We start from the raw sequence: 13,072 nt of genomic DNA, 5'->3' as shown, positions 1-13,072 counted from the left end.
GTGGTGCATTCGTTACTACAAACGTCGCTGTGTGCCGTTCAGTTGAGCATCCTAGCGATTGCTGTGAATCGCTTGCTAGCTCTGACCATCACGCCACCAGCTCGCTATGACGCCATGGTGACACGTGGTCGCATGCTGGCAGCTTGCCTGCTGATTTGGGTCATCTCCGCCGCCATCTATGTCCCCACCACGCAGCACCACAATCTACTGGTGACCCGGATGCTGCGGCCATTGATCGGGCTGGTCATCCTGCTCATCACGGCTGTCTGTTACTGCGCCGTGTTCCGTCAAATCGCCCGGTACACTCCACCACTTGCATCCACCGAAGGCGTCCGGGCCGACGACGCTGTGGCCCGTACGCGCCTCCGCCAGACGCGCCGATTGATGATCACCTTCACTATCATCTTAGTCACGTGCATTGGATGCTGGATCCCACACTCCATCTCAAATTTCATGGTTTACTTCAGTGGCAAGAGCTTATCTGTTCAGCCCCAAAGCCTCAAGATTTTCTTCCACCTTAGTGCCATCCTACTGGTGTTCAACTCTCTCATCAACCCGTTCATTTACTGGTGGCGTATCCGAGAGTTCCGCGTCGGCATGTACCGTTTGATCTGCCTCGGTAGGGGCACTGCCAATTCTGAGAGTGATGTGGTCACCCTGCAAACAATGCAGGAACCAGACAATTAATCCTGACAATACAATACAACTAGCCTAATGGGAGTCATGGTGTTGGTCACATTAAAAAGGGACCTTATTATTCTTCTGATAAAAGTTGAAATTCGTTTTGAATAATACAGATTCGCCAACAGAGTGCGCACGTCACAACTCATACCGCCTATCCAATAGCCCTTTTCGATATTTTAAATGCATCTTGGTCTAGATGACAAACAAACCAGCCACTGTGTGCACAAACATACAGGGCCGAGTACCAGTTACAAATTTCATTTGATTCCTCCTCGTTATAATTATATCAAAAATTTAGTAATTATCTTTTGCCGCATTGTTGCATAGGTAATTTGAAATGTACTCATTTTTAAAGCCTTTTAGAATGAAGAAGGTTTTGTAGGAAACCTTTTTAGAGACCGGTTTCATTACTCATGACTTTTTGCAATATTATTCTGCCAATATATACCAATCAGAATCGAGATGTCAAATCATACCACCAACACTGACCCGTCACAATTGTCCCACTGGGCCTACTGACTGGCACCCGGAAAAACTTAAATAATATATTATCTCCGTCTTATGATTATTTCCAGAGTATAAAATATCTGAATGATATCTTAAAATTATATTTCTTATAATGTATGCATTTACAGGTGAATCGATGATCATTTAATCTTGGAAAAAGAAAAGTAGAAAACTAGTTTAAAGCTAGACTGGTTCATATCCACTATGTGTGTGCATAAACTGCAATGCTTTTTTGTCATCTCTACAGGGTGAGTAAAAAATAACACGAAACCCAAATGTCGGGACCATTGTTTTAGTCAGGTTCTGCATGTAGCACTTTCAAAATCTAGGATATTAAAGCCCAATTCATAAGCTTTTTTTTTTAGTACAAGAATCATTAAAATCACTTATGCATTTTTCAAGTTATGGAGTTTTAAACCCAACCGCCGTTTTAAGGTTCTGTCCACAGATCACAAAAAAAGTTCAGTGTTCTCTCAGCAAAACGAAAACAAATCACATAAGAATGTATGTGAATTGTTTTCGTTTTGCTGAAAGAACACACATTTTTTTATGTGATCCGTGGACAGACCTTTAAAACGGTGGCTGTGTTTTAAAACTCCGTAACTTGAAAAGTACATGAGTCATGTTGAATGATTCTGGTACTAAAAAAAAAGCTTAGGAATTGGGCTTTCATATCCGATCCTAGATATTGAAAGTGCTACATACGGAACTTCACTTAAACAATGGTCCCGATATTTGGGTTTCGTTTTTTTTTACTCACCTTGTACAGATAATGCAGTGCGAATGTCAAGAAGGTTGTAAGTGCTAACGTATCGTGTATTACAACAGTTTTGGGAAGGAATACGGACTTCAGAGAGCACCAGTTGGGCAGCATTTTTACCACTTGATGCGCGCACGCAAATTTCCTACGTACGCGTCTTGAGCATGCAACTTTGTGCATTGGGAGTAAAAACATCTTGCAACGACTGATTTCAATCCAAGAATATTCCTGGGATTGCGATAATTATGGTGGTAAATTATGTGGCCATTTTTAGCACGTAAACTGATTGTCATCAGTTTGTCTTAACCCTAAAGGGGCCGGGTTATTTTGACCATCTCTCAGCCGGGGGGGGGCGGATTCCGCCCCCCCCCCTAAGATCTCAGCCATCGAGTGACGAAAAATTTTGAAACTTGGCACATGCATAGAGCCACTCTTCCTAAACATACCCAAGAAATTTCATGACTATATGTCAAAGGGTTTTGGAATTATGGCTAATTAATTATTCATATGTACGAATGGCAATTCTGCTCTGTGTACACGACGTATATGCGAAAATGCAGTTTTCACGGCGCGTAGCGCCGGAAAATTTTTCGCTACGCGGCAACCCGTGGTCCGATTTTTATGTTTTTGGTATCAACAGATGCGCAAAGCTCGAGGCTAAAACGTCATAACAGCTCGGGTCGCGAAAAACCCCCCGGCCCCTTTAGGGTTAACGGAATACTGGAATAATTTCAAGTACATGTAGTTATATATATTTATAAATTGCAACAAGGTGGTGGGACTATAGGTGCTATCGTTTTGATTCTTGGGTAGTTTTGGTGCCGAATCGGTTGGTGGGTTTAATTTAACAGATCATTTTTGTTCCTAAAATGTTCTTTTCACCGTGTTCTTTAAAGACATTTAAACATTTTCACCATGACAGTTGACATAAATTACCGTGCGTGCACATCCATGACTGAGTGTCTGTAGTGGCAACTGCACATTGAAATCGGAACATAAACGTTTGCAACTTTATATATTCACGACTGTATTTAACTGTTAGATTCTGTGAACTGCAATTATGGGGCATGATATATCTGTCGTTGCGGAAAGTGTGAGGACCCGTTTATTTCTAATGATTATTTGTATTACAGCGAGCTGGACAAAGACAAGCTGGGCGGAGCAGATTTACCCAATCAAAATTATGGTGGACAAAAGGAATAGTGCAACACATTGAAAATGTTAAATAAGGATCTAAAAAACTGTACATTGTAAGAATGTTGTCTGCTTTAAAACAAATTAAACCCAGAAGCGATAAGAGCATTCCTGATGTCGATATCAAGACCAGGAAACATTTTTGGAAATCCCACAGCCCTAGAGTAATTGTATTTATCTGTCCTTAAATTAGCATGATGGAAAGTTCGCTATTTCTACTGTTAACAACAATGTGCTTAGAAATTCACCCATAAAATCGACTCTTTTAATAACAAGCACACAATTAGCAATGAATTACACTTTTCAAAAATCTCTTCGGTTGTTAAGAGTCGTAAGATTTAGGGATTTAGCGATCATCGTAAGACTGTTCCTGAAAACCTTGTTTTAGAAAAGCTCTGATTGCTCTCCGCTGGATGGTTAGTCCAGGGGCTAGACGTTGTTATGGGCCTTATTTACGAGTTTTGTCGAGTTCCATGAATGTATTTCATCTATTGTTTACTGTGTAATAGGATGGCACCAGACTATTTTTGCAGGCACAATGCAGCCTTGTTTTACTGTCATATTTTTTTTATACGGCTTTAAACATTACGGAATGTTGAATTACACATTTCAAAATTATTCATTGAAGCAGACTGGAATTTATTATAAATGAACTTGCTTTCATTTCTCTTCGCAAGTTCCAAAAATTAAGATTTTACCTAACTTTCAATTCAAAATGGCCGATTCGTGATAAAGGTCCATGGTTTGATACGCGACATACCGCCGCCGCGATAACCCGCCGCCGCGAGAGGGCGTTATCACGACCAAACAATATTATCCACGAACTGTCAGTATAACATCTAGGGGTGCACACCGGTAAATCGATCTGCCAAGCTCATGAATAAAAGTTATACCCTCAAAATATTCTATATTAGAGAGTTCTGAGCGCCGTAAAATTGGGGAATTGAAGAGATATGGTAGTGAACCTCTGGCCCGGACTTGGGGCTTCCAATTCTGAGCATTTTGGATGCTATTGGGCTCGAAAGTGGCGCTATTTTGCCATGTTGTGGAGGGATCGTTTTTCAAGATGGCTACTTTTCCGCTTTGGGGAAAATAGGGGTCGTCTTCTTTGCGTGAAAATATCTCGAAAAGTCAATGGTCAACCTACCATAAATTGAAAAGAAAATGAAAGATGACACATTGATCATCATTTTTCTGTGCAGCTTGAATACCTGTGAGAGTTTTGAGTATTTTTAAAAGAATTTTGAAGTATGGGCATTTAGCACTAGTGTCTATGGGAGTTTATTTGCAGGTATGCACCCCTAGGCCAATTCCTAGTGTGAATTTGTACCATATTACTAAAGATGTTATAAATTTGTTGCGTCATCAAATAGTTTGAGCTATATATTTTGAACTCAATAGAGTATCGTGTTCGTTTTTCTTGAGGTTGTAGACTATGCACTGAGTAACATTTCTTGTTCCCGGAAACAAAACTGTTTGACCTTTACTTCCGGTGTTACCGGAAGTGCAATAAAACTTGAATATAAATTGGAAGCGGAAGCATTTTACTTCATTTTACTACGTTTTACTATATTTGTTGGAACAAATAAGAAAGCGACTGCTTACAATAATAGTACTGCTACCACATTATTTCATCATATTTGGTCACCAGGGACTTCAAAATCACAGCTCTTAGTATAAGAATAAAACCAGGGAGGATCCAGGAATTTGTACAAAATCACACAAAGCATTCAATACTAATATTCTAGTCCTTTTTCTGATTTCTTTCGGCGTAACTCGCATATCAACACTGATTCTTTAATTCGTAACTTCATGCAGAAATTTAATATTTCGACAGTGTAGCCACAAACTTTTTTTTATATCAGTGCAGAATTTTATGAAGTCAATGCATGCAAAAGACATAAGCCATATTATTTTTGATATTGAGTTAATCAAATGTTGCATACATTAAGCTCCAAACACGTCATAGAGACTACCTCAAGTCTACCGATTCCGATTCTGACCATGATTCAATTCTAATATGCTCGTCCATTTTCTGATATTTTTCGCCATAACCGATGGAAATCGCGCCTCACCAGTTTTCCTCTCATATCTGAATGCTGAAAATTAATATATCTACAACGTGTAGCCACAAACTTTTATGTCGTAAACTCAGTCCAGAATTTTATTATGCCCATGCAAAAGAAAAAAAATAACATAAAAGCCATTTTATGATAAGATTAGCATATGTTGCATAAACTCCAACGACGTTAGAGGCTCCGTCAAGTCTACCGTTGTCATAAATTCAGTGCAGAATTTTATTATATCCATGCAAAAAAGACCAACAAAATAAAACCAATATAAAGGCCATTTTTTCTTAATGTCGTTACCTTATTGCAGAATTTTATTATACCCATGCAAAATACCAACAAACAAAACCATAAAGGCCATTTTATCTTAAAATTAGCATAATTATGTTTCATAAACTCTAACGACGTGAGACGCTCCGTCAATTCTACCAATAAAAAACAAAACATAAACAAAGCATAAACTCCAACAACGTTAGAGGCTTCGTCAAGTCTACCAATAGTCCCAGCTGGTTGTATGCTTGAGTAGCCATCCATGCAGCACCAGATGTGCGCTTCCTGATAGGCCTACAAGTCGTGTCGAGGTAAAGCAACAAGTTCAACTGCAGGTTGTGTGATTTTCTTTGTGAAAAACACAGGGTATTGGGTGCAGGGTATTGGGAGGGGGTATTGTGCAGTTCAATTATGATTAAGTCACTGTAAACACAAGAAAATATGCCAGCCCGACCACGCTGCGTTTGTAACTCAACAAACGCGAACCTCTAGTTATAACTAGTGTTTCTTAGCTCATATCTGGGGGTTACTACTAGAATGATGACATTCGCGGATGACATTTCCTCCCTAAGCCCCTCTAGCCTAGCGCCACGCCAATTCTATAGCAGGATGCGGCTGTAGCCGTTTTGCTGGAGGAAATCTATACAGATAAAGATACAGCTACAGACATGTGGCTGTAGGGATGTGGCTATAGCAGGATGCGGCTGTAGCCGTTTGCTGGAGGAAATCTATACAGATACAGCTACAGCTACAGACATGCTGTGGATGACACACGTGGGTGACATCTGTGGTAGACAGTTGTGGGTTACAGTTTGTGGTTGACGTTTGCGGGTAACCAATTCGTGCGATTAAACAATGCAGTGCGCCACCAAGAGTTAGCCACGGAGAGTTCATTTTCCCTGTGCATTGTGGGGAGATGGTCGACAAATTCGCAGCGCGGGACATTTGAAATTGTTAGTTTTTCCGGTCAGTAGTTTCGTAAGCGAATGATTAGAGTATCTGTTTGCCCTTTTCTTTTTCTTTTTATCAATATGTTTTTTTTTAAGGCGTCAGAACACTATGACCCAATCTATAACAAATTAGCTCTCAAGTTGTCTGCTGACACTCATTCAAATGGGCCATGTTTTGGGTAACATAAAAAGGTTCGAGAGTAGAGCGAGTAATGAATATGCATGATATGACGTCACTAGAAGCTCATGAGTAATATATCACGGTACGTATTAGCGTTTAGTGAAGTCCTCTTTCTACTGTCGCCACCACCCTCTAGTGTCGCCCCACTTACCAATGATCATCACATTTAACAAGTCCTCTTTCTACTGTCGCGCCACCATCCTCTAGTGTCGTCCCACTTACCGATGATCTTCACATTTAACAAGTCTTCTTTCTACTGTCGCGCCAACACCCTCTACTATCGTCCCACTTACCGATGATCATCACATTTAACAAATCCTCTTTCTACTGTCGCGCCACCACTCTCTAGTGTCGCCCCACTTACCGATGATCATCACATTTAACAAGTCCTCTTTCTACTGTCGCGCCACCCTCTAGTGTCGCCCCACTTACCGATGATCATCACATTTAACAAGTCCTCTTTCTACTGTCGCGACGCCACCCTCTAGTGTCGCCCCACAAGCTTACCGATAATCATATTTTCGCGCGAGTGTGACGACACGAATATGGTTGTGATGACGTCATGGTAATATGCATATTCATTACCCGCTCTACTCTCGAACTTTTGTTATGCTACCCATGTTTTGTCGACCGTAAGCTTAAAAAATAGACTCTCCATGGCAAAATCTTGGTGGCACACTGCATTGTGAATCGCCCGAATTAAACCAATTTCTTACACTGAGTAATTATTTACATAGGAGCTATCCATAGTCCTGTAATTGTGGAGGTGATATAAACGAGAATTTAAAAAGCAACAGATTGATCGTCCCTGCATAGAAATAAACTGTCCTTTGTCCATTAATTGTGTCCTTTACTGCATGAACCCAAGAGATAAACAATCAATTACAAATCGGTGGCAAATTGCTCCCAAAACGAATCCATGTTTCTCGGGCCCTAGATCGCTCTGACGATCTCCACAGTTCCGACAGGTGTAACAGGGAAATGGAATCAAGGCGAGATCCGTAGTTTGATTGAATCCACACAGTCAAGTGACACGAACAGTTCTGCAGTTGGCTGGAGTAATTCAATGACATGTGATCAACGATCCACCAATCAGATGACGGGGATTTATTCAGGTGTTGTATAATATACAAATATTGAGTGTCTCAGCGTGGAATGGTAGGAATATTATCGCAAGGTAAAATCTGGACTTTTCCATTTCACGAGGCGAAGCCGAGGGAACTGGAAAAGTCCAGATTTTACAGAGCGATAATGACTAGTTGTCGTCATCATAGAAATGCGACTACAATGTATACTGTGTGGTGAAGCAAATGACCAAGGAGTGCCTTGAAAAGGGTGAGCAGAAATCATCAACCAAAGCTTGAGCCCGAGAGGATTAAACCTTTTGCTTTGGAGGAGGTTGCCCTTATTTTACACACAGTGATGGTTGTCATTTTGGAACCTGAACCACGAGTCACTATGGCTGCTGTATATGACAAAATGCATTTGCCTTTTACGCACACAAACCCAGCCGTGTTTTTGGGTAGTTATGGGGTACCACTATTGTCATGTATTCTCCTTTGTTCCTATTGACATCTTAATCTCCATAGTGTTTTGCGTATGGGGTAGTGAGATTTTTAAAGACCGACTTGTAGGGTACCATTGTCCCTATTGTTGCCTTTTGTTCCCGGTACCACATAAGGCCGTATATACATAAACAAGACTACAGGGTGAGTAAAAAACAAACCAACACAACCCAAATGTCGGGACCATTGTGTTAGCGAAGTTCTGCATGTAGCACTTTCAAAATCTGGGATATAAAAGCCCAATTCATAAGCTTTCTTTTAGTACAAGAATCATTCAAATCACTCGTGTACTTTAAGTATTATGCATGCCATGCAAATTCTCTACCGCGCTGCATGCAGCGCACGGGTGTTCGATAGTTCGACCCTTATGTTAAACGGAAATGAACTTCCGTAGATGTGACCCAAACCGCACATCAGTGATCACTGATCTGAAGAGAAGGCGAACAACGGAAACCTAATATCGTGGTGGCAACATAATCATCCGCAGAATGCCGGAGATGAAACAAAAAACCGTGTATTCTAAACAGTAACAGGTTATTTATTGGTGGATTAAGTGGATGGTTAAATCCATTTGTTGCGCTACCATCTGTGAGGGTTAATTGGGCTGGACAGCACAGCAAGAGGTAACCGAATAAGTTCAAAACAAAAGTAATGAATAGTAATTTGAGGCCAAGTCGTGAGGACTGCCAAGTTGTCGTGCGCTTTAGCCGAGTGAGCAAGGCTAGATCGTTACCCATCGTGCAAAAACAAGTGTTCTATTAGTCTGGTTCCCAGACCTGATAATTTCCGACGCTCACGTCTAAATTGTAGGTCAGGCCAACCTCGTCCCCAGTGCTCACTTTATTTCCAACCTTGTTTTCAATAGTAAGCCCTGGATAGGAAACTTTCTTCCTGTATCCTGATTCGATACCGCAATTGGCTAGTAATGGATTTTTATCGTGTACTTGGTACTATTATTCACAACGTGCAGTACGTTTTTCGCGATCATTCGTCACGCCTTCTCGAAAATACTAACTTCCTTTCCAATTAATATAGTTAATATATTGATGTGAAATATGATACTGCATGTGTTGTCTCGATAAGACCGTAACAGTTTAATTTTAAAAATCGTGTTTTCGTAACTCACGCCGTGCTTGCGCTGCGACGAATTGACTCTGTTTTTACCCCAGACACCGCATACAAAAACAAACACTTATGTAACGCATATCGAGGAACCAGACTATTCCTCATTTGCGTACGTGTTCAAAAATCTTGCAAATGCAAATAATCCAATACCAGGGTGAGAGAGCAGGTAGTGATGGGCGCGTACTTTTCGACACCCTAGGAACGAGGTTGAGGTCAGGCAGCCTCCGTGGCTAAAAATAAACATGACGACATTGACGGCCCTTTTTAAAAACTTGGCTTCGTTTCCGATTTCGCTTTATTACATAACTTTTTTGTTCCTATCATTTAAAAAAAAAAATCACTTGCTTCATAATGTCATACAGTCATGTTAATACAATATGATATTTCTGTAAGAAAACATTGACTAATGTTGACCTGGAAGTCTTCAAGGTTAGGCACCCAAATAGCACTGTTAGCAGGCGGAGCCGAAAGAAGACCCGCCGAGTTTTGGAAAATGCCGGTGTAGGTCGTCAGATTTAAAAAAGTATACATGACGCAGCAAAAAGTTCGCCGCTCGTAAACGATCCGAGTACAAAATTGTCGTTGAATTTCAAGTTTCTTAATAAAGCAATGAATATTAATTATCAACTCGTATTTTTTAAGTTTTTAATAAGCAATTAGAAGTTAATTAAACCTAAATTTTACTCGGAAATACTCAGCCGCTATCCGATTGTCGGCGAAATGAATTCGGCAAACTTCGGACATTTTTGGAAAAAGAGGAATGCCTCCCGTTTTAGTCACTTGACGTAAATTGTAATACAATGTATGACCTAAGGCTACCTGACCTAAGATTAATCAGGAACAGCCATATCTTTTGGTCTGGGAACCACACTAGTGTTCGGTTGCACAAATTTGTTAGGCACCATCGATAATGGTAGGCTTGCAGGATACGTATGCGGGTCGGAATTTGTTTATTTATTTATTTATTTATTTACTGATTAGATGATTTCTCAAGCAAAATATATAAATATATGAAAGTTTAAAATTCAATTACATAAAAATTACAAGACACGACAAAGAAGATGAAAAGGACAAACTACAAAAGGTTAAGAAACAAGAACCTGTCGAACAGAAACATTAAACAACATTCAACACTAAATTGTACCACATGCAGGCCTGAGGGATTGCCTAAAAAGCTATTTAAAAAGCCTATCGAGAGGCCCTCCAACTACAACATTTTGTGCATCAGACACAAAAACAAACTAAACAAAGGATGACAAACAGACTAAGAGACAGGCACAAACACACAGAAAATAACAAATTAGCAAGAGTAACATAATAAAAGCTAGATAAGACACAAACAAGACTTCCCTCGTATGTGATCGTGACCATAATCTACCCGTGAAAGGCCTATACAGCAGTTCAAGTGTATAAGTCAAGGAGACTCTGCTTATTACAACGAAGGGGGGGGGGGGGGGCTGGAGCTTGGAGGTGTGACACGTAATCCCCCCCCCCCCAACACACACAAGTGTGTAAACGCCTTCAAACGTGCTCCCTGTATTGTCCCTCTTGTGTTTTTACTTTTTAGGAAGACCTTCCATATGTTTTGGTCACGATCGTCAATCATGGCCCTTCGGCCAATCGTGGTGTCCTCTATTGTTCACTTGAACGTCCACAATTTGATTGTGTACATAAGTACACAAACACGAATAGTTTTCTCAGTCGGGATTTTGAGACACAGTTGGAATATGAACCAACACAACCGTCGCAAGAGGAGGGGTGCAGGGATGTCATTATCCCATTCATCGTGTTTTTTTTTCGGCAAAATCATGTCTTTTGCCAAATATGCCGCATCGCAGTGCGCCACTTATATTGTCCGAAAGTGTCCAAGATGGTCGGTTTCACACAGCGCCTCCAATAGTCAGATGGTGTCCAGCTATTTTCCTAGCCATCTTCCATCGCGGAGTGTCTGTCGGCAGATTCGTTTTCACCCCTCCCCCTCTCTCCAGTGGCGTAGCCACGGGAGGGGGGGGGGGGTTGGCGACAGCCCCCCATGAAACCTTGTTGCCCCCCAGTCGCCCCAAATTATCATTGATCTACATGACGCCCCAAATGAAATGTTCCAGCCCTCCCCCCTCTGAAAAATTCCTGGCTACGCCACTGCCTCTCTCCAATCAGTTTCACTCGCCCCTTGCTAATGACCCCGTTTATGTTGCTTAGTTAAACAATTTTACGTAGTTTCTTCTCGCTTCATAAAAAACAGTCTTGGTGTTTAAAAACAACCTTAAGTTTTATTTTCTCTGCAGGATGTTTGCATTTATTCCAGTGTTCACATGTGTTGCTCCTTTTAACATTCGCATAAAAATGTTTCGCTAAAACCGTAGCACAGTGGATTGGGTCGATGATCTAGCTTTGGCGTAACGTATTCATACATTTATTTGCAATTTCCACACATTGATGATACAGATTGTTTATTTATATATTCATAATTCTTTTACCAAAATTAAATAATACATAGGTGGCTGTCACGCATGGCCCTTCTTAAGCACGTCTTTGTGACACCGTAGCAGAGAGGAATCTAAGTTACAGCGCTGCCAATAATCGTTGTCAAGTTCAAGCTGCTTAGTTAATTTATCGGGGGATTCACAATGCAGTACGCCACCAAGAGTTTGCCAAGGAGAGTTCATTTTTCCCAGTGCATTAATTGTGGAAGATAGTAGACAAATTCGCAGCGCGGGAAATTTGAAATTGTAAGTTTTTCCGGTTAGTAGTTTCGCAAAAGTATGATTCAAGTATCTTTTCGCCCTTTTCTTTTTATCAATATGGTGTGTCGGCAGAACGAAATGCCCCAATCTATAACACATGCTAAATGCCCCGCCCATTGAACGTCGTTGCTGAGTAAAGGGCGCCCTCTCTCGTTGGCGCACGGAGCTTATATGTTTGAAGAAATACGGTTTGAAAAAGTCGCCTTGCATGCTACTTAAAGGGCACTGCGTCCTGAAATCCACGAAATGTTCATTTTTTGGTTTGTTCACTTTATTTCAAACATCTGATTGAAGGACACGAACCTAAAGTCTTACCGTTCCCGAGAAAAGACGAAAAAAAACCCCGTTTGTTTACATAGGACACGACGGAGTACGCATACTTTTTTCCTGTCGTTTCGGTCAATGTACGATGCACGTTGTGTATGTCACATAAAATTACACACAGCACCAATGCACACATTTGGTTTCTTAAATGTCCGCAAAATAGCGAATAGCGAATAACAATCTAACAAATGTTCTTTCCGATTAACATCATTCGTTCAAAGCGCGTTTTGTAGCCCAATTGTGCTCATTCCAGAACGCAGTTCCCTTTACACAAGTTCCCAGTTTCCTAGGTCAAACTTTGTTTAAAAAAAGCTAGTTGAAAGTCCTGTTTTGAATGGACTTTTCCAGTTGGCAGAGTAATTCCCGCTTCAAAAGAGGGCAATCGACAACCCCGAAGTTCTTTGTGTACAAATATGGCTTGCTGCGTGCGCACTATTGTCGTCTGCATACGCCATGAATATAGGGGTGCAGACAAGTAGGCACGAGTACCTTTCCCGGCATAGCCACGATGATAAATACCCTACAATAAAATCGGGAGAAAATACTCAGATTTCACAAACGTGATCAAATTAGACATTCAATTGAGCCTTAATTTAACCTCTTTTACTGTATGGTCAACGATGACTTTTAGCTATTTGTTTCTCTCCAAAGATTTCCAACTCTTACCGTCCGTATAAGCCCATATCTCGTCAAAGCGCA

The 13,072-nt window shown here is 40.8% G+C and overlaps 1 protein-coding gene across 1 annotated transcript; it reads left to right on the top strand.

Annotated features, from left to right (window-relative positions):
* Positions 1-114: 114 nt before the first annotated feature.
* On the top strand, positions 115-687 carry LOC119735266 (somatostatin receptor type 5-like). Its single transcript, XM_038208967.1, has one exon. The coding sequence runs from the start codon at positions 115-117 to the stop codon at positions 685-687; it is 573 nt and encodes a 190-aa protein (XP_038064895.1).
* The last annotated feature ends 12,385 nt before the right edge of the window (positions 688-13,072 follow it).

The sequence above is a fragment of the Patiria miniata genome, unplaced genomic scaffold, assembly GCF_015706575.1.
Source record: "Patiria miniata isolate m_02_andy unplaced genomic scaffold, ASM1570657v1 HiC_scaffold_29, whole genome shotgun sequence".
Lineage (NCBI taxonomy): Eukaryota > Metazoa > Echinodermata > Asteroidea > Valvatida > Asterinidae > Patiria > Patiria miniata.
Note: the sequence above shows the minus strand (reverse complement) of the source record. Positions and strands in the feature narration are given on the sequence as shown.

Coding starts and splice junctions, on each gene's coding strand:
- LOC119735266 (XM_038208967.1), top strand. CDS start 115: ATGGTGACACGTGGTCGCATGCTGGCAGCTTGCCTGCTGATTTGGGTC.